A 26,101-nucleotide genomic window follows, 5' to 3' on the forward strand; every position below is an offset into this window, starting at 1 on the left:
GGAGCTCTTTTTATTGTATTGACGTTTTCATTGCCATGGAGGGGAAAAATGCGCGTGGCAACAGCAGATCAACCGTATCGCTTCGTCGCTTGCAACGATCGAGTAAGATTTGCGGCTTCAAAATATGTGTAATTTGTTTTAAAGGGCGTCGCCACCTCGATCGGCGTGACTTAATTTGCACATGATTTGCACGCCATATAGTCAAATATTAAAGACGATAGTCTTTCTTAGGGATACTTTGGTGTCCGTCTGTCACCCGATATTCAGCCACCCGGCTAAAGTTTAACAACTTTCTGAATGCCCAGCCATCTTGAACTGGTAGCGGGGTTCATAATTGTGAACATTCTCGATCAAAAAGCAAATATTACGCATATCTGAGGCGCAACATCAATACGTAAGTATTAGATGGTGCGTTCCTTTAGTAGAAAATATATCGATACATAATTCTAAAGACCGTAGTGTTTCTGAGGCTGCGCTGAAAATGCTAGTGTTTTTTGTGCTGTGCTGAAAATTCGACGCTCAGCCAGATGCGGCGATTCAATAAACACCCGTGGTGGCCATACTGGCAGCGTGCGGGTTTTCTCGGGCGTGGCGTGCTTTCTGCGCTGTAATAAATGACCGAGGGGTTTTTGAAAGCGAGATATAGGCTTGGCTGCTGTAATTAAGTACTTGAAAGGCGTAGTGAATTATGTGCATCACATTTTCTGTTGAAAAATTGACCTATCGCGCGCATGATGACCCTCAAAGACATATCCTTGATTCATAAGTACCGAAAACCACAAGTTCGCAAATAAAGCCCGAAACAATTTAAAATCGTACGCGACTGGCGATATGTCCTGCACATTATGTCCCGAGGACGTCCGATGGAGAAAAGCAAACGGACTTGAACATTTAATCCGACATTGATATCCATCGGATGTCCCCTGGACAACTGCTTAGGACGTGGACGTTCGGATTTTATTCGGATGTCCAAGGGAGTTTCAATGCCCATTGGGTGTACGCGGGAGGCAGGTCGCGCGGGCTCGCGATCAAGTTGGCGATACATTAAAATAGGGCCTCTATCCTTTGTCAGCAAAGCGCTGTTAGGAATCGTGCGAGCGACGTTTCAATCATTCGAGGACGCGTCTGCTCGACGCCTTTCGTGGAGCGAACGCTTTCCATCCACGCCGTCCTTCGCCAGTGTGTTGGTGGTGTTGGGCTTCATAGCCACCGCTGCGCCGCTTGTTTTTGTACGTTTGTTGATAGGTGGCAGCACACTGCAAGCGATTTGCTTGTTGACCGGTCTGAGAGCAAAACGTTCTCCGCGCCCAGACGTCTCTCTAATTGTAAACGTGGTGACGCGGAGTGGTCGAAGTCGTTCGGCGGAGGAAATTCTTCAGATTGCTTTCAGCAGTGATGTTGAAAGAAACCATCTCGACGACGAGGATTTTTCACTGGACGTAGCAGACTGTGAAAGCACCGAGAGATAGCGACGATGAACCACCAGCTGCTAACTCACGACGAGCGAGTTGCACTTCACGTCCCCTCGTGCGTTAATGTTCTTTCACGCTCATAACTCGTAAGTCACTTTGGTTGTATTTAATGTATAATATCCTTGAGCGAGATCAAAATAAAAGCATAGTTCCTCTTGTGCATTGCATGTATCACAATTATTGTGGATATTATGGAGCGCCGCATGCCGCCAACACGCTCGAGCTCGACCAGCGAAGCGAAATGGTTAGAGCGATGGAGCGTGCAGTCACGGCCACAATCCACGCCTCTCGGCGAACTTCTTCGACGTTGCGAAAAGCACACGTGTGCATTCTTTTCGATATTCATGTTTCGATCGTGCTGATCGAACCTGCAACATGCGAGTGAAGTACACATGGCTAGAGTCTCAGCATGGCTGTGACACAAGCGCTACTGAATGGCATGTTAAATGCTTGTCTTCCGTTGAAGACGTAACTCCGCGTTTCCGACTGCGCAAGTAATGACGAAGGGGTATTATCGCAGAACACTTTTATGTTTGCAAGCCATCATCACGCGCAGCAGCGATGGCGCTGCTCGCTGGCGGCCTACTACTGCGGCAAATCCGTCAGGCAGGCTCGGTACGTACTACCTCGGAGTGCCGTTCAGCTCATACGTCAATTCTAGTTCATACAGGTTTATGTAGCACGCACAGGATTTCGCAAAGCATCGTTATGCACGGTAACGGAGCTGAAATATAACCTTTCACTTCGCAGCAAATAATTAGGTGGCGAGTACTTAGCACCTTCCATGGTTTGGGAAAGTATTTTAGTCTCATATCCATGTCAGCGCAGCTCATAACTTCATCCGGTGAAAGTGGCATGGTCCGCACGTCCTATCTGTTCCTATGCTAACAATCGGGTTGACCCTCCTCCTGGCGCCATCTTGAAAAGCACGGCGCGCCACCTATAGTTCGTGGGCATTGCGAATAGTAGAGGGATACGTACGCGTGTTGACCGCTCAAGAGCAGCAGACTAACGTTTATTTACGAGTAAAAATCAGGTCCGCCAAGTGAGGGGAGAAAGGCGCTTGAGTGTCGGGGTCGTCGCCTCGCTATAAAGGCAGAGCAACGGAAGTTCTGCGACGTACTCCACGCCTTTTCCAACACATGAACTGGTGTGGGAATGCAGTGAAAAACCTGGCGACATCAGCACGTGATACCCATATGCGAAGAACACTAGAAGGCCCGGCTGCAGTACCTGGGTATGGAAGACCAACGACAGCTGGTTTACCGGCATCGGAGCGTGCCCAGGAAACAGTTTGATGGGCTAAGAAGGCTCCACTTCTTAGGCGAAGAACTTCGCCTACTCTGTAACAAGCAATTATTCTCTCTCTCTCCCCCTCTCTGTCTCTTGCAGGTTCTACAATGTTACACAGCGTGCGACGGACATACACCTGAAGGCAACGGCGAAGGACAACAACTCACACCGACGTCCTCGGCTCGAAAGAGGAACTGTCTGTTCAGATTGGACCTCTCGACCTTGTCCCAGTCCGTGACATAGATGCAACCGAGGTATGCCCCGACGCCCATCATGGCGAAGTTCTTGAGCAGTTCACAGCCGATAGCTCCGGCTCCGACCTGTGCCATGTAATGGACAAATCGACGCTGAGGTACGTGATCTTTGATTGCACGCAAAACCCTTGCAAATTTTGTCGTTTCAACGCGAGTTTTCCTAGCTAAAGGGTTTCAGGCATTCTAAGCAATAAAAAAAAACGCTCTTGTTCGACTGAAGTGCCGTGATGTCTCTCTGTCTCTCCTTTTATTTCTGACACTGAAGCTATATTTTTTTAAATAGAGACAGAGAGCTGATACACGCAATATAGCAAGCGCAGCATTTTGCGGTCCCCTAAGTCCACGAGCACCTTCTCGCTCGACGTTGCAGGGTATTTGTACTCACGAACTTTGCTGGCGTAAGAATGCTTTGTGAATACGGGCCAAGGTTCTTACGTTATGCTTGCATGACCGACATAACGCCAACGTTAACGCAGTGGCGCCAATCTGCCTGGTGGAAATTGAAACGCTTTCAACCGTAACAACGCTGTTTCTATAGGCATATCAGTGCCCGAACAGTTGGGTCCGAAATCGCGAAGCGTTTAGTTAGCAAGTGCTGTTTGCCATTGGTTGAGCACTTGCACTGATGATGTCTTCAGCATCAGGATCGGCCAGAAATTTTTCACGCAAACACTTGAAGCGTAAGAAACTTTTGTGAAGACACACCCTGATCTCCATATCCAATATACATATACCTTTTCGTAGTTCACAATTTCGCTTCTCTGAACTGCACATTCGCCCAGCTGATGGCAACATCTGTTGTGATTCATAAAAACAAAGTTCTACCTGCAATAAGAATTGGTCTTTTATGCCTGCTTATATCACGAGAGCAGAAGCTAGATTTTCGCAGTCATAGCGCAAACTGCGCTGGTACAGGCCGTTTGCAGAAGTGACCACGAATAAGTTAGCTGTGCAAGCCGAATTGCAGAAAAGCTAGCTTCATAATTATGAAACGGGTATAGAACAACAAAACATCGCTAAGATTGCGCACTTCCCGTGAGAAGGTACTGGTAACTTCTTGATTTGGCCGCTTAAAGTCGCTTTTCCCTTACCGCTGCACCACTGCGCTCGCACATTGGCTTCTAATGGCTCAATGACCATCAATGAGGATAATCAGATTGAATAGGTTTACGAATTAGAGATACCAGACATTACAGTCCGGTTATTTATAATTAAGGGGAATATAGAAGCGACAGAGTTTGAGCTAATTAAGCTTCGGGGCAGTCCGTCGCCCCGATGGGCACTCGGGAAACGATCCATTGTATAGGACAGCTCTGCTCGCTCAGCCATGCGGATTCACACGTCCGGCATAGGCGTACTTACCGGCAGATGGGGACAAGGAGGGCGCTGGCGCACCCACCATCAAAAAAATAAGTGGTCAGCCCCACCCCCTCTCCTTCTCAACTACCGCCTAGCTGTGATATTGATGTGATAGTGGCCACTGTAGGTGGCGCACTGGCAAATTCAACAGCTACAGCGAAATATTGTTTCAGCATATGATTGAAGTAATAATGGATTTTTGGTACGCGTCTCCTTCAATGCAATGAAGATATCTGCCAACATGATAGTCTGTCGTGCTTGCCATCTATGCGCGGAAGTTTCACTGCGCACTAATATCGACGAATTGTGTGCGCGAATTGACGAATTGCAGAAATTAAATGTTTCTCACTACGAAGTAGGTCTGTGACAGCAGTTGGCGTTGCACTTCCACACCAAACACGCAGCTCTGCGCGCCGTACCGCGTAAAGTCCTGCACAAGAAAGGAGAGAGGGAAATGTACTGAAGCAAAGCATTTTGTTTGGCTAGTCGATTCGTAGATTCAGCAACCTTATAACGGCGCAATGAAGACGGGACAAAAAACGGGAACTTGGACGCACACACAAAGTGCAGACTCATAGGCGTGCGCAGGGTTCCCCATTAGGGGGGGCAAAGGTTCATCGCAGCGCCCCCTACCCTACTAAGTCAATGTATGGGGCAGAATTTGCGCCCCCTCCCTCTCTCAGGTGACTAGAAGGGTCAATGTACGGGGAAGATTTTGCGCCCCCCCCCCTCTTATGTGATTAGGGGGGGGGGCCGCCCCCCCTGCCCCCCCCCCCTGTGCACACGCCTATGTAGCAGACTTCCAACCGACATTGTTTTGTGAACTCACGTGATTTGCAGGGTTCTTCGACATAACAAACAGCAGAGCAAGGAACAATCGCAAAAACATTGATGAAACAATCGAAGTCACATGTGCATTAGGTGAACGGAAGTGTCCTCGTGTGCCCATCTAAAAGTTATATTTATATGATAGAGGCAAAGAAGGAGAGCTGACAGAGTTATGATGATCTCCCCTTCTCGTGGTGTGAAACGCCTCGATGAGTTCTCTTTCGATTCTTGAGCTAGCCTTCGAAAGGAATTTTGTCTTTTCCAGATAAAGAAAGCAGCATTGATTCGGGCAGCTCTTGCAATGCAAGGAGATGTTACTACCCGTTCAGGCCCGAAGGTATACCGGTTGAGCTTCTGCGCACGCTCATTAAGGGACACTAAAGAGAAACAATGAATCGGCCTAGACCGACCAATTTTGCTCTGAGAACTCTAATGTCGTTAATTTCGCCATCATATTTTTATTAATAGAGGAGAAAATCAATTGCAAAGTTTCATTTTTAAATTTCGTGCCGAAATCTCCCCGCGTGACGTCACGGATTTCCAAGTGTATTTATCGTATTTTGGCGCCATTGGCTCAACAAAATTACCCCAAACTTGGTATGTTAAGTCTATGGCCCCCTCAGAGGACAATGTACTTCATTTTTACCAATTAGGAACTACGTAGTCTCTAGTAGGCGACGTCAAAACGTGTGACGTCACGGCGAATGGTGCGCAAACTTCAAGGTGGCGTCGCCCCCCACATTTTGTTTTTGCGCGTTTTCTCGCTTACTATAAGCGTCTTCTCGCGGCAAGCGTGGTGTTTTTCGTATCGTGAAAGAGTACTTTACTAATATGAGAAAAATCGCTTTGCTCTTTAGTGTCCCTTTAAAAAACACCGGCCGGTTTTGCCCTATGTTCGACCGGTCGCATGAAACGGGTATCTCGTAGATAACATTATATATGCAGCTACTGAACTTCCTCTGATGGTTAATTCTTCTTGCATGAAATATACTCTTGTTTGGTTTTGGCCAGAAGTGGGCACACGCGTAAGATGATGCGAATCTCATAATTATGTGCAACCTTCGTGATGTCGCGAGATAAACAATACAAGCATAGCATGGCGAAAGGTGGTTCGTGGTCCGGGCGTTCCCCTTGCTTATCTCGTGATTGTAGCTTTTGAAGCGGTGCTTCGGTTGTGCTACGAATTAAGTGTTGAGGGTAGCCGGCAGATATAGAGGACACCCAACTTGACAAATGAAACTTGATGCAGCTATGTGTCCACGAGATTTATTTAGAGTGGAGAGGCGGCTGGACGTTACGGTGCCACGTTTTACAAGATTACGGTGTGTGCTCTTGAAATGTAATAGGCTTGTGTTGGACCTCGTACTATATGACCGTTTTAGTCCTAAAAGTATTAGTGCCTGACTTTACGTAATTTCGCTGTCTGACTGCTGCATGCAAAAGAAGCATCCGGAAAGGAAAGTACTGTTTCCATTTAACGCATCTTAGCATAGTGGCGGAGAGGATTAGGTTCTAAAGAATATAACGCCTGTGTGGAGCACCCTATTTCTGTTTATATCTAAATAATCCCGCAGATTGTTTCTACCTGTTGGCTCCAACCTGAACACTAGTATTTTTCATTAAATCGCGAAAGGACACAATGTTTTAGAGCGGTAGTAGTCGCTAACAAAATTAGTCTCAAAAAGCTGTAAGAGTATAGAATCGGCCTCGCTCAGAGTATCTTAGTCATTTTTTTATTGCGATGGCAATTATATGGACAGTCTCGACTGGTTTTTGTCTGTCCCCGTCGCCGCTGTCATGCACCGTATATGTATAAGTATGTATGTATATATATAAAAGCCCCAAAGCAAAATGCTTCCGAAGCGCGGAATCGAACCAGGGACCTCTCGCTCCGCATCGCGTGGCGCTAACCACTACGCTACGAAACGCAGATCCTCCAGATATAGCTAACGGCGAATATACACACCCTTTACCGCTGGACGGACTCAGAGACGGCAGGCGCTTACTTCATTACCAGCGAGATGGCGCGAGGAGCGCAACGGGCGCGGGGGGTTGTATGTCCTGTGCTTTCCCCGCGATGTCCGCGCTGAAGTCACAAAGCGTACGAAGGTCACTTCGCTCGCTGCAGCAGCCGCGTTTGCGCAAGGAGCGCGCTGTTCAAACAAAAATAAGTAACAACTGCGACATTTAGTTGGCGCTCGTCCTGTGTGTACCTGTTCGTTCGTTTCGTTCGTCCTGCTTTATGTTTCAGCAGTGTTCTTCAAGTATCGAGCTGTGACGCATTTGTTCGCGCTCGTCCTGTGTGCGTTCTTTTCGAGCGTCCTTTGGGCTCGAGTGACACGCTGGCAATTTCGAGCTGCTTTCCATTCTTCGCGTTACATTCCACTTTGTTGCTATCGCATTCATTGCTTCGCCGTTGCGGCGAAACTGTAACTTTTTATCGTTACATTGCTTATCTGCCCCTGCGTAAAGCTCACCAGTGTATTGGCGTTCGTTTCTGGAATTGCGCCCTCCTGTGGGAGGCACTCGAAAGCATCGAAGTAGAACCACTGGTGGATCGGAGTGAACTTGCCGCTGCACGCCTACGTGAAACAAAAGCGTTGTTAATCAGAGAGAAGCAAGGCAGTACGACAACCCTTCACGCTGAGAACACTGGGTGGTGAGCGTGCTGGTTATACTATGCATGCTAATTGAAACGTATGGGCATCAGAGGGTGTTTACACTGTCTTAATCCTGAACCAAATATAAAGAGGTGATTTCCAGCTAATAGAGCGCGATGTTCGAATGGACCCTCTTTTCATATTGACGAACGCAGTCGTTTTGTTTTATTTAACGAAGACGCCGCCTTTGTCACTTAGTTCTGACGCGCTTTACTGCCCGGCGCAGTCCATGCTTCAACTTGCACGCTGCTTCGCGAATGACACCGACTGTTCTACAAACAATGCATGCCCGACGCCTATGTTTTAGTACATTTCAGATCACGCACGAGTATCAGTGATAACACTAGAATGTAGTGTGACGCATGCATAAAAGCCGACGCATTTCACCGCCTATCAGATTACCGACAGCTGACGACTGTGATTGCCGCTATTAGTGGACAGTGTGTATTGCTTATACTTTCTATTGCCTGGACGCAAGTTCGCCCATTAAAGAGTTTCGTCTTTAACAGCCCCAGTACAGCTTTCTTCACCGTCACGACCAGGTGACAATATACAGGAGTGTAGGCTTGATGCAGCGCCTCATGGCAAAAATAATGACGCGGAAAATTACTGAATTCAGGCCATTTTAAAATTAATTACATGTCTTAAAATCCTGGTTTGTAGAGTCACTCCGAACCTAATCTCTGAAATGCAACGAACTTTATATGATTGGTCTAGTTCTCTTATAAAATCACTTCTGCCTTTTGCTGTATTCGAATAGGCGCCGGCGGAATTGGCCCCCTGGAGCTACAAGTCGCGATTCTTTCCTAATGTTGTGCTAATCATTGCGTGCTTAGTGGACACATGTTTTGCGATTAAGTCATGAAACCTTATCCCTGACCGCCTCAGTGGCCCTTCTTTAAATCGAATCAAAATACTGCCATTCTTAATATACAACCTGAAAAAATAGTGTCAGTAGTAGGAAGAAGAAAATTTACTTGTGGCGATGCTCTGCTTCATAAACACCACCTGCGCACAAGTGGTGGTGATGAAGGTGCAGCTGAGGAAGTGCGTGGAGTAGCTCTATGGATGAGGACAAAGTGAGAAAGTTGGCAGAGGCCAGAGCGTTGGCCGAGTGTCTCTTGTGACTTTAGTCCAACTTTCTCAAGTGGTTGCGTGAGAGGTGTCGTATGATGGTGATGTGATGACCGAGCTCGGGAACAGGTCGAGTTTGTGTGCATTGCTTCATGGTTTATATGCTGATGATCATTATCTTGGTTTGGGGTTCGGAAAGACGCTTATTTCTGCAACCCGCAAGGGAGCAAGGCGCAGCGTTGAAGGACAGAGAAGGCCGGGGGGGGGGGGGGGGGTAGTTGCGTAAGGGATAAAAGAAGGCAGCAAATAGAGACCGCATCCTCGAGACGTAGCGGTGGTAATGTGGTCGGAGTGTCCACCTTCAATGAAAGAAGCACTGAATTCAATTCTCAGTGCACCGTCGGGCGCCCAACGATTTTTTTAATTGGGAGAAAGGTAGCCCGACCTGCTGCTCGGTGATGTGGGTACTCAACCCGAGAAGGTGACTTCTCATTTCGGCTCTCTTCTTTCAATTCTTACCCCTTCCCCAAAGACTCTGCACCGCTTTCCTAACATCACCACCACTATCATCGGACGAGCACCTTGCCCCCAGGGCAATCTCGCGGTACCTCTCTCCCCTTTAGAGAACTGTCCAATCGTTGAAGGAAACTATAGGCTCGTGCGCCTGTCTGCGTTTAACAGCATATTCATGTGCGTGGACACATCATCTAAAACAATTACTGTTTTAGTGGGACAGCGTTTTTCATGCCGCAGTTGTCTTAGGTTGTCGCTTACTACAGGAGGATCCGATTCATTCTTACGCTGGTAACCGACTATAGAACACATGGGCGTGGCGCAGTTATGGCAATCGATTGCTTTTGCAATTGGTAAAGCAACGAATTTGGCAGCGCACCTTGATGACCTCCTGTGCTGCGATGCTGCCGATGACGGACTGCATGGGACACAGGGAGCCAGACGAGACACACGAGAGAAGAGTGAGGATCCTCTCGTCTAATTCCTTCAGCGGCTTGGCCTGCAGGGCGTTCTTCTCCTTGGCAAGCTCTACCACCTCCATAGCGTCGTCCTGCGCCCGCAGAAACAGCGACCGTCATAAACTAGACTCGTTTATAACATAGTGGTTAAGGCGTTAACAGTTTAAACGCCTGATAGACCACGTTGCGGGACAACGGAAGGAGGTGAAAATTCGTCAGCGCAATTTGCTAACATTTTAAGCGACTACCGCTTAGCTTTAGACCTCTTGAGATTCTGCTAGTTAAAAAATAAGATTTAAGGAGACTGTAAAGTGTAATTGCTCCTATCCGAGAACCAACGCAAATGTTAGCCCACAACTACAACATATTTCAGGTGTTTTTTTTTTGTGTGTTTCAAGTGCTTTCATTGGCTATTTTACTTTCATTGATTTTTCCAAATGTATCGAAGCCTTTGTTCCAGTGCCCCAGTGAATGATGTCACTCCACGGGCAAGCTGAACGAGTCCCAGTAGGTGCCTACTATCGTCACGATGCGAGATTGCCCCCCACTTCATATAGGATGCTGTGTTTGGTACTTAGAGGAACCATGTCATTATGTGGACGCTGGAACTCGTCATGAAAAGACGCCCGCGGGCGGCGGCATCCTGAACATCTATTGCGAAAGCAAGCTGTACAAGGCTATAGTTTTATTTTTTATTATCATCCATTGTGTATCGCACAATGTAGAAATGTGTGTACTAAGTTTATTGTTTGCATGGTGTGGTTGTGTTCGTGGTGAATTTTTACCGCGCACAATGTACCCAATGCACCCAATGCACCCAATGAAGTGGACAAACGAGCGTTTACTGCGTGCCCGTGTCTGGTGTGCGCGCTGAAATTTCATCATGAATTAAACCAACTAGCCGAGCTTTCCGTTCTACTGCAATTCTCTTGCGCTAGACATGCGAGAGCCTCTCCGCGGCGTTCAGTGCTTCCCTTACCACCTGCCAGGGACGCGGCAGTCGCTGGTGCGCCTCCTCAAAGGCGTGCAGGGCCAGGAATCCCAGATGCAGCTGCGCGTCGCGGTTTGCATTTGCCGAACCACATGTGACGAACTCTGGATCCAGCAGGGATTCCTTCAAGGGTTTCTGGAGAGAAACAAAGACCAGTGAAAGAGAGCTTCGGCGTCTACGGTGAAGGTATTTCGTGGCTAAGTACGTAACCGGGACCGAATTCACAAACCTTTTCGTTCTACAACGGCTCTGCGTCATTAGCCAATCAGTTTCGCTAATAATGTGCCCAGCGTTGAGAGTGCCGAAACTTTTCTCTTAAGAATAATTTCTGTTTAAGGTGGAGTCTTGTTTTGAATCAGTTCATGGTGTGGATTTATATTCGTAGGCATTCGCGGCGCTAGTTATAAACGGAGAAATAACACTGAACAACAAAGTGGGCGTCAGTATGCGCTGAATTAAGTTTTTTTTTGTATAACTTCTGTAATGAATTTCTTCGTATAAGCCAACCGAAACCGACACACAATCAAGCCAAGAAAGATATAGGGGACGTTATTTGTAGTAATTATGGTATAAATGTGAAGAAATTAAAGTGAACCAAAAACAACTCTCCGCCGGCAGGTACCGAACCTGCAACCTTCGAATAACGCGTCCGATGCTCTACCGATTGAGCTACGGCGTCGGTTGTCCTCCCGTACATTTTATCGGGTATATCTGTGGCGTTTTTTGCTAGTTTTCTTTTTCTAGGAGAGCCAGGTTCACTTGAAGTGAAACCGAAAAAAATGCAGCTTTTTGCTTCTGGCAATATGGTCGGGCCTGTTACCTCAAACCTATTTTGCGGCTTAAATCTATATAATCCACCATCGTCGGTATTCGGGAGTAAAATTCGGATTTGGCGGTTATAGATTGGAGCACTTCATTTGGGCTTGAATTAACTAAGCAAAAGACGTCTAAATGGCAGCGAATGAACGACACAGCAATATTCCGTGAGAAAATGACACCATCATTGTGCTTTCGTTGTTGCCGTGCTTAGTTAATTCAAGCCCAAATAGCGATGACGAGACATAATAGCGATGACGGGACTTGTAGAGCGAGTGGTCCTTCCAGGCAATGGGCGCACCATTCTGGACTGTCGGCAGCGTACTCTCGATCTTGGCATCTACTGAAGAACTTCAAAAATGCTCTTCTTCTTCTTCTTCTTCTTCTTCTTCTTCTTCTTCTTGAAGGAATAGATAGGTGCCCGATATCTTCATTTCAGTTGTCTACCACTTCAAATCTACCGTCTTCGAGCGAAAAGAAGAACATGATACTGTAGCGCAAAACTCGAAAAGAAAAACTAAGGGCCAGGATAAAGTAGGAATATCGGCCTCTATTCGAGTTTTGCTTCACAATATCATGTCCTTCAGTAAGTACCAACTTGCTCAAGAAAGTGTAATTGAGGAACAAAAGCACGATTCCAAAGCCACTAGGACAGTAAAGAAGCAGATTGGACGCAGCGGCCATGTTGATTGTCTTAGTCACGATTGTTGACGCAGCGCTGGTTCAATGGATCTGACTCCGATTCAAAAAGGCGCAGGATTTGACTAATTTTTTATTCGAACCTCCTTTTTTTTTAGTACATGTTACAACCAGGAATTGTTCCGTTTTGATTACAAATGTTTTAAAAGGGAAATATACTCAGGCGTTCTTTACGTTCCCGTGAAGTTTAACCCAGTTTAGGTTTCTGGATTTGGCTCTTTCAGAAAAACATACGCCACATCTGTGCATTTATACCTGGGAGTCATAGTCAGCGCAGCTCATCGCCAAGACGGCGACTGTCGAACACTCTTCTTTTGCCTGTTATTGGCACGTAGCACGTGATCTCCTCACGAGCTGACAGCCGACTAATAATCCCTCGCATACCACCTGAAGGCCTCAAGTCGGCCAGAACGAGACCCTCGGTATGAGTGAACGAAAGGAGGAGAACTTGAGGCTCGTTTTTTTTTTCTTTCTGTTAGACAGAAGAATAATGACAACCGACAGACAACCTGTAGTATCTGTAGTCGCCGCCAGAAGACACCCTCTAGTCTGGTCAGTTATTATGGGGTTCTTTTTCCTAATCACTTATATTGCGTTGACAGATATATAGCTGAACAATATCCCTTGGCCTCATTTGTATAAAATGTGCCACTCATTTAATGAAGCTGGCTCTAGGCACGTGAGACACCTCTGTAGAGCGATTCAAGTTTAGTCATGGTCTGGCAGCTACGAGATACGAATTAAAATAGCCGCGTACAAACTTGATATCCTTCGGAATTTTAGCCTCGGTTGCAATGCCACCTATACCGCAATCAGCGCACTTCGCTGGAAGCTGCACGGAGAATCGGTGTGGACCTGGGTGAAAGAATAGCAAAGGCGTAAAGGTAAATAACACATCGACAGACAGCTTCATTGCACAAGAACCGCTTACGCAGCTTGCGCAAGCAATACAGCAGTGCGTAGCGTAATTAGGTACCCTGGTATCATTATCGTTATATCACACCGAGTGCAGGACGAAGACCACTCCACTTTGCCGAAAATACTGGCAGCCTCTTAGGGCCCATCAATTGATTGATTGCTGCATTATTCACTTCCCAACTACGTGACGACATAGACGAAGAGGAGCTTCACTCACATAACACCTTGACCTCCGTGGGCGGGCAGTCGTTGATTTCGGTCATGCCTCGGACTTCGGAAAATGTGACGTAGTCGCCGTCTTCGAAACCGTGCCGCGCCTTGTGTACGGTTGCGACTACTCCTTGCTTCTCGTGCGGAGGAAGGTGACGTGAGAAGACGGTATCATTGAAGGCATGCGCGATATTATAGAAAAGCTAATTCTCTGACAGCACTAAGTTCCATTATGTGTAAACGTCAGCAGTCGATACCTGTGGAATACGAAGACGAAAGTTATTGCCATTTTAAGGAGTTATGTGTCTAACACCCCGTCAAACAGACACGAGAGTCTGTTTAAACGCAGTGCTGGCACTTCATAAGCACGTCTGAAACTTCAAGGTTAATCTCATGTTTGGGTCTAGTATTGCACAGAAAAAAAAGAAAAGAAAGGCCCTCAAGCCTAGAGAGGCAGAGTCTCTTGATCCTTAAGCGACTCAAGCGTATTATTTATCGCGAGAGCGCTGCTTGTAGAATACTAAGCCATTATACTTATGATGGCAAGATACGACACGTTTTTTGGTACCTCAACTGCATTGTACAGAGTTCACATCTCAATTCAACACGTCATTAATATTCAAGACCCCGTAAAAGCTGCTGTTTATTACATAATTCGGAAAGTTATTGCGTATATCGGCACCTTGATTGGGTGTCATATACGGACATTTCCTCCGTGAAGTAGAGTAAGCTTTTCAGTTTTGCAGACTTTAATATTAATGAGGTGTTCATCATAGATGTGGTCGGCGCTGTACATAACAGAGATAATGAGTCCAATTCTGCTAATTATAGCCCCACCAAGCTTCATCCAAGAGCCCACTTTTCATAAATCGGCTCCCCACCTCGCATTTTAGCTCGTCGATCGGGGTCAATATCGCGGTGGACTACCGGGTCAGATTCTCCCGTATCGTTAGATGACGGTGCCGAATTTACCGACTGTCTAACGTGAGCGACTCTTTCGTGTTGCACCTACGACCAATGTACAAATATAACTCAACAAACGAGTCCTTTGAAAGATTCTGTATGCTTGTAAAAATGGAAAACGATGCACAATGGGAGAAACGGAATTCCGCCCCTTCGGTGCTTCAGAATCGCACAGTTCGCGAATACCGCGTAGGGTGCTTACGGCCAGGAGGGACTGGAAGAAGGACCCGTCACATTACGATAATCATATCGTGGTTTTGGGACGCTAAACCCCAGATAATATTATTACATTACGGGTATGTTCTTTCTACCCGTGTAACGGATTACCGCCCAATGGCATGTGCTTCCGGCGTTGGTACCTGCACTGACACAGTTTACACGCCTGCGAATTGTGTTCGCATGCGCACTACTTCACATATTCATCGTCTTAACTTTCTCTATTTCTTACTCTTTTCAAATGAAGTCATACTTGATCAGCACGATATGCGATGTAGAGATGAGATATACAACGGGTGCCGCTGTCACTGACTATTTTGAAAACTCATTAGATTATACGCCGATGTAGTTTAGTGCCTATGGAGTCGAGTCGCTAATCACAACAGGGTGCGGGGTCGATTTCCGGCGACAGAGGCCGCATTCCGATAGAGACAAAATGCAAGATTACGTGCGTGGTAAAAGTGCATTGGTAAAAATCGATTCAAAGACCCCACTCTACGGCGAGCCTCATAAAAGAACTGTGGTTTTGGGACGGAAAGAAAAACCACCATAATTTTCAAATTCTCAGATATAAAAATAAACAGTTCAAACTTACAAGTAACAGAGCATAGGCATTTATAAAAAAAGCAGAGTTAATATCAAAGCCATGAAGATAGCTTTGCAAGATGAAATATGCGTACTCGACGAGAGTATTCGGGATCTTGAAATAAGCGGCTTCATCTTCTATGCGGATTATTCTCGAAAAGGTTTAGCATGAGAGAACGCTTTCTTACTCACCTGGCTGATGGACTTAATCATAACTGACCGAGGCGGCTCTCCGTTGGGGTCAAGGACGCGGAATTTTTCGCCGAAGTCGCAGAACACTTGGCTGCGGAAGGAAACGGCACCGTTTAAAAACATATATACTTATTCGCGTCATGTCATTGAGCCAAACAAGATGCAGCGGATGCCGAATTGACGAAACGTCTCGGCCTGTATTCACGAACTCACCCAACGCTAACGTAATAGGCATTTAAGAATACGGGCCCATCTCGCCATATGCAATCAGTAAAGGGGGGGCCCCTTTCAACCACTCAGAGTTAATGAAAGTGATTTCAATCTTGCCTTCGCGTTTCTCCCTCTACATAAGCTATCTGCTCGTCGCCACCTATGTCTATAGAAGATGCATGGGCAATCCTCGATATGGATCCTTGCGCCAATCAGGACTTCGGCTTTTTTCGGCAACACAGTGTTACCCCCGTAAGCGCACTGAAAAACAGGAGGTGAAGTAATTCGATCGGACACGGCAGGCAGGTGACGCAAGGAATAACGGCCGTGCGACTGCGCGGCGAAGCCGGGTGGTCGACAAATCCCAACTGATATTCCTCCTAGTCGGGCCCAAACGAATGCTCGTGCTTTAGTGACGTCACGTGAATCACGTCGTCGACGTCACAAAGGGCGGCGAAAAGAAGGGAAACACAGAATGAGAATAGTGCACAAGTTTTGTATTTTCACTGTTATTTAGGGACTCTAACAGCGCTAATATTGAAATCTATTTGTTGTATAAATTATGTAGCAATTTATTTAGGTGCGGAAGATTGCAGCAGGTTTCTTTGTTGTATAAGCTATGTATAAACCACCTTTTCGGTTTTCCTTTATGACATGATCTTTACGTAAAACAATGTGACAGTTTAAAAAAGTGTATGATATTGTGATGTCCTTCAGCTGCTGCCATTTACAAAGCGAGCGGAGGATCCCTCAAGCCGTCATTACGCCTTTTCCCTCCGCCTCCTGTTACACTGTACTGTGACGAAGCAAATAAAGCAATCAATCAACCAAATACGCACCCAGCCACGCCCTTCGTGTCGGCGACGATGAGCGGGATGTTGTTCTCGTGGGTGTAGGCGGCCATGGACAGTTGCGCTTCCAGCGGGGTCTCGGTCAACACGACTACCTGGTGATGCAGTAAGCGAAAGTTACACTTAGGATTCATTTCTTCGCATGAAGAAGCTGAAACGCGTTATAAGTATAGCGGCAGCTGTATGATTCTCCTTGTCTGAAATATTTTCCACCGCCAATTGCATGCATATTCAGCCTCCTCAAAAGCTGATATCAGTTGCTTTTTCAAGATTTCTTTATAAATATTTTATTTTAATTTTTAATTTGACGTTGGGATTGTATCGGAGTCGGAGAACCACCAAAATAGAGGTAAAATATGAGCTGTGTTAGGAAACACGAGGTAACGTGATACAGACGAGCGTGCATGTGTTGCGATTAGGGAGTGAAGTTTGTGACAGAGTTATCATTTATCTCCTTGATGCAAAACTGACGTCGTACGTTGATGTAAAATGTCAGGACTGTGAGATACCGCGACCTAACATCTCGAATGACCTTGAATGCTTAATAAAAAAACAGATATTACTGACCAAATAATTTCTTCGCACAAAATAAACTTGTTTATGTATCCATCCTTAAAAGCTTGACATTTAAGTGTGAAGCACTGTCGTATGAATCGCTAGCGTTAGCAGAAGCTCTGCGTTATTTTTATATTGCGATGGTAATCATATGGACAATAAAGGCGCATTTTTTGCCGTCGCCGCTAGGCTCCGTATAAAGTCCAAAGGCGATAACATCGCCTCGCGCCTCGTACGTTCTATGTGCGACTGAAAGCGCACGAGGGAATCAGACGATCGCGGCTCAGGAAGAGAGGAAACGCGCCGGCCGTCATCCACAACACGAACGACCCATGGGCGTCCCGGACGGGGTAGCTGCATGACTACAGCGTGAACTGCGTACTTTGAGTGGCCGAACGTGGTCGCGTGTGCCCTATCTTGACGGGGATCAGCAGGCGGCTCATACCTTTGTAAGTGATGTGTTCTTATTGCTCAGTTCGGGTTGACATGATACACAGCACGGAAGTCGTTTCTCTCGCTACAGCGGACGCATTTTCTTACGTCAGCGTTTTCTTGAGTTACGCCAGGTAGAATGCTAAAGGAGTTAGTGGCTAACCGTAATTAGTATAACATTCTAATGTGTTGCTCTCGTATTCACCGCTTCGCCCTTGCGGCGAAACAGATTTTTTTTAGGTGTACGTTTTAAAGGTATCAGTCCTTGTGTAAACACCGCTACACTGTTCATGCTACGTAAGTTGACGCCGTTTTATACTGATACAAGCAGTGGAAGTCACTCACGGTGAATTTTTTTAGGAAATCCTTCGTCAGCGGTTGCGTATGGGCTTTCACCTGCACGTACTGGTTCAGTTGTCCCAGGGAAGCTTCGCATGCCCTTGCCCGGTTTTCGCCTATAGTTTCTTCACCGAGGAAGTACTGGAACAAAGGAAAGAATCGAGCGAACGCTGCTGGCGTTATGTATGCATGACTGTCGCGGCCACTAGTAGGACATTCTACGCATCAGTACTGGACAACTGCGCTGAGCTTTCAGTGTATGCACGGTTTCCTATGCTTCGAACATTATAAATACCAATATTTAGCGGCTTGGTTTATAACGTTGCCTTTTGAGGCGAAAAAAGAAATTAAGAGAGAACATTTATTAAGAATTCGCGAGACTTTCAGATATAGTTATTGCGAATATTTTGCCGCAATACCGTTATTCATCAATCTTATATTAATACAAAAAATTACGAAATCTGTTCCTGAAAAATCGCATACGGTAAGTCCTTTCTTAGGCAATGAATATTTTGTATCCAATAAACACAATATAAAGAGTTAGGTGGGGTGACGAAATTAAAAAATTACGGGCATGAAAATGTAATTAGCTCGCGCAGAACTGGGTCCATTCAAGTTCATTAGAAAAAGCATTTTTCCGGTAGTGCTTGTAAATATAGGCTGATAATGGCGATTAAGACGATAATGATGACGATAATAATGATGATAAAATATTAAACATCGGCCGTGACCGCAACATTGTAGACGTTGTGCTCAATTATTTCAAGCGGGGGATGACAGAGCCTGCGCAATAAATCCAAGTGCTTCATTGACCAACTGACGAAAAATGTAATAGTTATGAGATGATTAACGGTCACTGACCAAGTCGGAAGAGCATGCGCATGCACATGATCATACCATTGAGTGGGATAACGCCGCCACCGTCGCCAAGGAAAAGAAGGTGTCATCACGCCGGCTTCTGGAATCACTGATTCAGTCGACGCCAGCTACAATGAACAGGACACCAGGAACTATGCCTGCCTTCTACGCATGCTCGTTGCGTCACGTTCTGCCTATATAATTGAGAACGACTTCGAGTCCTACTCAGTGAACAAGGAACCCGTATGCGGTTCCGAGACGTCAGATCATCTCTTCCGACTTGGTCAGTGACCGTGAATCATCTCATCCAATGCCTGACCAGACGAACTTTCGTCGAACTCTTGACGACTATGTAATAGTTATGTTACAAAATTATCAGGAACCACAGCGTATTTGTTCCCGCAAGTCTGATGTCACGTTATGTCTAAATACGCGCCACCTCAAACATTCCAACTGCATATGCCTTGCAAATGAGTCCACTGCATTATCCATCGTGATAAAATTAACTGCACGGTTAATTAGAGGGATTTAGCCAATTAGAATAACTATCACGTAATATGACCTGTGTACGGACTCTGGACGAAAGTGATGCGTTTTGTTTGGTGTGTGCTACGCCCTCCAATTAGTGTTTGCCGAATGTCTGCATCGTATAAAAATTCAGTCGACAATTTAAGTGGCAACTTAGAATGACTTTAGAGCAACAAAACCAAAATACAGCCATTTGTTCGTCTCAGACAGAGATATAGTAGAAAAAAGAAGTTGCCAGCGCTGTTTCTCACCTGTGCCGAGAGGTCCACACCGGTGCACATTTGCTCATCGTGAATGGTGACGGACCTGACGCCGGCCAGGATGACGTTCTTGGCGATCTCGACGCCCAGGCCTCCCATGCCCGAAATGAGGACGTCCGATTGGGCCATGCGAACCATGGCGTCGCGTCCGAGTACGTAGCTGAAACATGTGTCGTGCGTGACTTACAGAGAAGTTGTATATGACTGTAGTCCACCGCACAAGCTGGTTGCAGCACTGCGGAAGATACGGGGCTGCTTAAACAACAGGACGAGCGAACACCGCTCACGATGTATTCATCCCCGCCGCGTGATCTGCTTGGCGTCCCCATAGCGTCCCCATAGCGTCTGCGCTTTTGCGAGTAGAACGAGCACACTGAAGCAAGCAACTCTCTTAGCGTTGGGCAGCAATGGCAGCGCCGGAAAGAAACAACACGCGTTGGGCGAGTAAATCGAGTACGCGGTAGCAACCAACGCTCTTAGCGTTGGGCAGTGACGGTAGCACCGGAAAACAAAACAACCTGGCGGCACACGTCCAAGGTGGGCCCTTCAACCTCCAAATTATGAAGTCGCCGTCGTTAGCTGTGCGGCCCGTACAGCTGTTTGCGTTGTAATTGCATTCTGACGCTTCGACAGCAACATACTCGTGCCCATCTTGCGCTGTTTCCAAGATTCATTCTCAAGTTTTCGGGGACAAGGCTTAACAGGCGTGGCTGAACAAGCAGCTGGTTTCAATATTAAGGACAAAAAATTGGCCGCGTATCTGCGTACTTCGCTGCAAATGTCGTCTAAAGACGATAGAAGAGGTGGTGCGTGAGATATGGACGCCATCTGGCAATACGTCGGGAAACATGAGTGCTGTGTTGCGGGCCGGTAGTCCCGGCGCAGCAGCAGGCGAAGACCGGCGGTGATCAACGCGACCGGCGGGGACGCCAGCCAGCCCGAACACGCGGTTTGGCGCGAAGCGCCGAAGCAGAAGAAACGTCCGCACTCAACGAGTACTCTCCCACGGCCGCTGGATCAAAGCGCACACTTGTGCGCTTTGATCCAGCGGCCGTGACTCTCCACACACTCTTTTATTTACACGTCGCCTGGGTAAAACAGGAATGCCAGAGCGGAGCCCCATGGCATTCGTACAGTGCAATACAGAACCGAAATCGAAACACAACAATGAGCTGGTGCAGAGGGCACGGAGGAAGGCAAGTTTCAGCGCAGTCGCATTTTCAGCGCAGCTTAAGAAACTAGGGTCTTTAGAATTACGTATGTATGCATTTTCTATTAAAGGAACACACCACCTAATATTTACCTAGTGATGTTGCGCCTCAGATATGCGTAATGTTTGCTTTTTGATCGACAATGTACACAAGTATGAACCTAGTCAGCCGTTCAAGATGGCTGGTCCTTGGGCAAGTGGTTCAACTTTGGCCGAGTGGCTGAATCGAGGGACGTGCCGACAAACAGAAAGACAGACAGACCAAAATTTCTCCGTTTAAGTATCTCAAGAAAGACTATCGTCTTTAAAAGTACCTGATGCTTTCTCCTCAGCGTGTGATGACCCAAAGCGATAGCCGATTCCACCACTTATTTGTTGCTGTCAGGACAATGGGCAAGTAGCAAGTGCGTGTTCGGATCGAAGCGGGCGATCGCGTCTGCATGGGCGCTGTCACGTTGGTTCGCCATCACAATTACTGGCAGTTACCGATACAATAATTAAATGCTTATGACTTACATGCGAATTGTGATTAAAGTATCACGTATTTCTGTGGCGTAGCACGTGCCATACAAGCGCAGTTGTCTTTACCTTCTCAAATTATAATGCAATTAGGAACTGAACTATGCTTTACTGCGCAAGCGTATGGTTTGCTTACACCATGTAGTTTCCACCCTGCTGCAGCCAACTTCTGAGAGTATAGGTTCTGGCAGATCGCGTCCGCAGGCTAAAGACGCGCAGAAGTACAGTTTTCCGTCCCTCGCGCATCGCTCCCTCGCCGCAAGTTCCACACACCTTTCGCGCCTCTCCCCCTCGCAACAGGTGCCCTGGCCACCGCTGATGCCTCTTCCGCAAATGTGGCGATACTCAGTTGCGGCACGTTCCGTAACAACATCTCTAAACGTTGCACGGAACACTGATATTGTGGTTAAAGGGCCCCTAAACCACCAGCAGGCGCTCGCTTGCTGCTCTCCGTACCTTTGCTCTGACGACAACAGCCGTCATGACGTCACCTGTATGATTAGGTGACGTTGCGAGCAACAGACGCTGTCAGTGGGCGAACAAGTGCCTGTTTTCTGCTTGCAGGTGCGCGCTATTCTTGTGTTTCCACCTCGGACGCTGAAGAAGGGAACTCGGAGAGGTGGATAGACGAGCCGACGAACGCAGCCTAGCGAAGGAAAGAGCGAAACGAGAAGCGCGTGCAACTCCGCCAGCGTTCGCTGTAGACTCGTGCACAACTGCAACGCGACAACTAAGTTTCGACCTCTGGGTGGTTTAGGTGCTTGATTGTCAGTCTCGGCGTGGTGATCACTGATGGTCCGAGGTTGCGAGTTTCGTATAAGCGGTTTGATGTGTCCAGTGCAGTTTCTAAGCAAGAAGGAGAAATATTCTCCAGTCAAGTTTAGTATTGAGTTTGCCTGGAAAAAGAAATAGCTTTGAAATCTTTTTTTCTTCTTATAATTTGAGCCAACTAGACAAAGGTCTGTCGGAGATGTTTACTTTCCATGATAAATACAAAACAGCGCTTAACACGCAAGACAAATGGAAAAAGTGACACACACGGTGCAGTGTGCGTAATTTCTTCCTTTGTGCCGTGTGTTAAAGGGACACTAAAGAGCAAAACGATTTTTCTCGCATTAGTAAAGTAGTCTTCCACGATACCAAAAACACCACGCTTGCTGCGAGAAGACGCTTAATAAGCGAGAAAACGCGCAAAAAGAAAATACAGGTGGCGACGCCACCTTGGAATTCCCGCACCATTTGCAGTGACGTCACATATTTTTGACGGCGCGTGCTTGGGCCTACGTAGTTCCTAATCGGTTAAACCGAAGAACATTGTCCTCTGAGGGGCCCAGAGACTTGACATAACGAGTTTGTGGAAATTTCGTTGAGCCAGTGGCGCCAAAATACGTTAAATGCTCTTTGAAACCTTTTACGTCACGAATTACAAAGTTCGGCGCGAAATTTAAAAATGAAACTTTGAACTTGATTTTCTCCTCTAATAATAAACCTATGGTGGTGAAATAAATTACACAAGAGTTCTCCGAGCACACTTTATCAATCTAAACCAGTTCATTGTTTCTCTTTAGTGTCCCTTTAAGCACTGCTTTGTATTTATCATGGAAACCGACAAACTCGCCTAATCGCCCTGTCTTCTTCACGTTCACCTCTAAGTTGCCAAACAGCTCGCAAAACGACCAGTTGTGGAGGCTCTACCAATATATGGTAAGGGCACCCCGTGTAGGCCGCGCATCAGTGTGAGATACTACAATCAGCTTACTGGTGAAAATGCTTTCCCATTATATTTCGTTCCAAGGAAGACAAAAGAAGAGCATTGTGTTTCACTCAACACTCAACAATTTGAGTCAGCTGAAGTATGCCTATAAAAGACAGTACCTCGATTATGTGAAAACGTGCATGTTACGGATTCCACATTCCTGTGTAGTACCAAGCTACCATCCACACTGTATGACTGCACCTTGACTAAAACGCCAACATTAATTCAAAACAGCGATGGCTGTTTAAACGTCTAAGAAACGAGTCCTCACTTTCTTTACGTCTTAAAAACACTACCTAATCAAACAACTTAGCTGGGGATACAAACACATCTTTAAGTCCGGTGGTAGCATTCAATCTCAGGACATTCCGGTTGCGTAAAGTAAGGATTCTCATCGCCGTGTCACGGCAGCTTCGTTCAAAAAACAGAGGCCGAATTCACATAACATCTCTTTCGTGAGTCCGTTTTCCCATTGATCAGCCTTCTTCACTAATGGTATGTCTCACATCGTGATTGGCTGCGATATTCTCTTATGCTAGAGATATTCGCAAGGAAATAATTCAGCCAATCGCGATGTGCGGCGTATTAGCGAAGGCCAATGACAAATGGGAAAATGCACTTACGAAATAGAAGTTTTGTGAATCGCTACAGGAGAGTAAGAGCACGTTGTGCAGGCTGACTTATTCACCGCGATGCATTTAGACAATTCACTTTCCACGTTCTTGGCATGACAATATAAAAAACTTGCATCGGCGGCACTAGAACGTCATGCCAAACAATTACAATCGCGATTATATTTAAGTGCAGTCAGGTGACTCATGTGTTCAGTAAGGAAGCTCGAACGTTTGTCGCAGTAAATACAGTTAGTGCGCAGTCTGCGTGTAAATCGTATACTGTGGTGAAAACCTTCTTCACATGGCGTGAACGCGTGCAAAGTTCGTTTGCGAAGTGCACCCTTTATCAGAGGAAAAGTGTCCGAGCTCTCCTCCGTATTGGTCATTACTTTTCATTTGCTCACAGAAGCAAGACACACGTCGGCTAATTCATCATAACACGTCACAGATGCTTTTAGCCGTCAACTTACAGCTGTCTAGAGTAGAAGCTTTCGTCAATGTCCGGTGGTTTCTGTTCTGGTGGGTCAGACTGTATCACCTTTTCCTGCACATACAGATACGTAGAGATTAGGCACACAGGAAGGCACTGGCGAAGTCATTTACCAGAATAAATATTCACTGGGATATGAATCATAGTGCGCACCCTGAAGTTACATAGGTCACCGGAAGTGGCATAACGGAAGTTGGCTGTGACACATCATACCTATAGCGAGCGGGGCAGAGGTTCGGCTACTCGATTGGTAAAGGATCGGTCAGAGAACTTTTCAGCGAGGGACCAGCAGCAGCAGTCACGGTCAGATAGAGCCGGGAAGGCTCGCAAAGGGAGTATTGCCTTTAAAAGACCCTTTCTTAACTCTTTCTTGTTTTTTCATGCACTGTTCATCAGTCCCAGCTCACAGACGTGTTCAAGTTAAATGAAGAAGCCTCCACACACGAGAATACGCATCTATAATATTCTTGCACAACTTCACTACAAAAATATACATTTATGACATCGTGATTTGTCGCACAGAATAAGCTCTAGTAGCGTACGAACCATAATTGGTGAAACATTGCTAGTTTGTTTTCATAAATGTATACGGAATTTCTGCGTAGTACAGGTCAAAAGCGAAACTTCTGGAGCCACTCATCATGTCGTCATGTATTTCAAAAATTAAAAGCAATCAGGTGCTTTTAACTATCATCAGGGACAGTCAATACAATCAGAGAATTACGGGGAGTGTATTTTTACGGACAGGGTCACGGTACCACAGAGCTGACTGAATTCATTTTACTGACTTCGATCAGCGCTTGAAAAGACGAAATTTCCACCAGAAATTTCTTCGCACTCTAGTGATTATCACAAAGATTCACTTACCCACAACGGCAATGAAAATGAAAAGACGCAAAGCAATAGCAAAAGTGCTGATGTGCTTATTTTACACAGCGTCATGCCAAATACAGAAGGAAAATCTGTAGGCGACCCTATTCCTTGACTTAGGTGTCTGGTAGTGGCTCTCGCACGTCGGCGTTCGTGGGCCCTCTTGTATTTTCGCGCTCTACGGAAGCGAATCTCAGAGGCTACGCAGAAAGGAGCGCGTGGTTGAAACCTGCTCCGTCAGGTGGCACAGCGATCCCAGTTGCTCACAATCTTTAAATGAGCTCAATCGGTTTTCAATAATTACCCTGACAGTTAATTGGCCCTTATCTTAAGCAAGGTTATGCATCGATACCACATGTGTCCACTATAACACTTAACTTGAGGCAGAACCATCGATTTCTATTCTTTAAGAGACTGAATATTCAGAAAACCGGAAGTAAGTTCTCGACCGGAAGTGATTGAGAGAGAAACAAGAGTTATGGTGTACTCCATACAAGAGTGTCACTCGCTACTCGAGCCACTAAAAAGTGGTGTAGTCTTTATGACTCTTACGGTGTTGTTTGATCACCTACAGCGTGAGATATTCTTCTGGTGATGTATGCACCTGGCCTCGCCTGCAAAGCAGGTATCTTCTACAAAGAGTGGGCGCCTCAGCCGCGGGTGTACTGACATGGAGATAAGAAGATCGGCGTTCACGTACCGCCTCTTGTGACGCATCGCCTTCGTCGGTTCTTCGTCTCTTTGCCGGGGGAGAGGGGTCGCCCTCATCCTTCGAGACTGCCGTGGTGTCGTCCTGCCGGGCGCCCATCGGACGTCTTGGCCGCGACAAGGCGTCACGCCTTCCTGCCCGTCGTGATGCCGGGCGGGTGCGGCCTCCGCTCGCCGCTGTTCCGACAGTCCTGCGACCGCTGCGGCACCGGGACCGGAGTACGGCAAAGACCACGTCAGTCACGCGGCTTCGCACGATAATGTTTGCTTGCTTGCTTGTACCTCTGTACTGGCTCTTACCCACTACGGGGATTGGCCAAGAAGCCGGCGGAATGTTCTGGATGCATCATGTCAGAACACGAAGAAGATGCTGTGCACGCGCAAATGGACTGGCTCTTTG

The 26,101-nt window shown here is 46.7% G+C and overlaps 1 protein-coding gene across 1 annotated transcript in view; it reads right to left on the reverse strand.

The window, feature by feature from the left end:
- Window positions 1-25,801, reverse strand: part of LOC119381833 (ubiquitin-like modifier-activating enzyme 1) — a 44,174-nt gene extending 18,373 nt beyond the window's left edge. Inside the window, exons 1-13 of the mRNA XM_049412908.1 lie at window positions 25,694-25,801; window positions 24,104-24,177; window positions 19,526-19,694; window positions 17,895-18,029; window positions 16,551-16,657; window positions 15,502-15,592; window positions 13,553-13,682; window positions 13,175-13,272; window positions 10,891-11,037; window positions 9,833-10,003; window positions 7,684-7,788; window positions 4,728-4,808; window positions 2,933-3,085 (exon numbers count right to left, since the gene is read on the reverse strand). Coding sequence (XP_049268865.1) covers window positions 2,933-3,085; window positions 4,728-4,808; window positions 7,684-7,788; window positions 9,833-10,003; window positions 10,891-11,037; window positions 13,175-13,272; window positions 13,553-13,682; window positions 15,502-15,592; window positions 16,551-16,657; window positions 17,895-18,029; window positions 19,526-19,694; window positions 24,104-24,177; window positions 25,694-25,801 — 1,569 coding nt within the window. The remainder of the gene's footprint in view (window positions 1-2,932; window positions 3,086-4,727; window positions 4,809-7,683; window positions 7,789-9,832; window positions 10,004-10,890; window positions 11,038-13,174; window positions 13,273-13,552; window positions 13,683-15,501; window positions 15,593-16,550; window positions 16,658-17,894; window positions 18,030-19,525; window positions 19,695-24,103; window positions 24,178-25,693) is intronic.
- Window positions 25,802-26,101: the final 300 nt, after the last annotated feature.

Source organism: Rhipicephalus sanguineus, chromosome 2 (genome assembly GCF_013339695.2).
Source record: "Rhipicephalus sanguineus isolate Rsan-2018 chromosome 2, BIME_Rsan_1.4, whole genome shotgun sequence".
Lineage (NCBI taxonomy): Eukaryota > Metazoa > Arthropoda > Arachnida > Ixodida > Ixodidae > Rhipicephalus > Rhipicephalus sanguineus.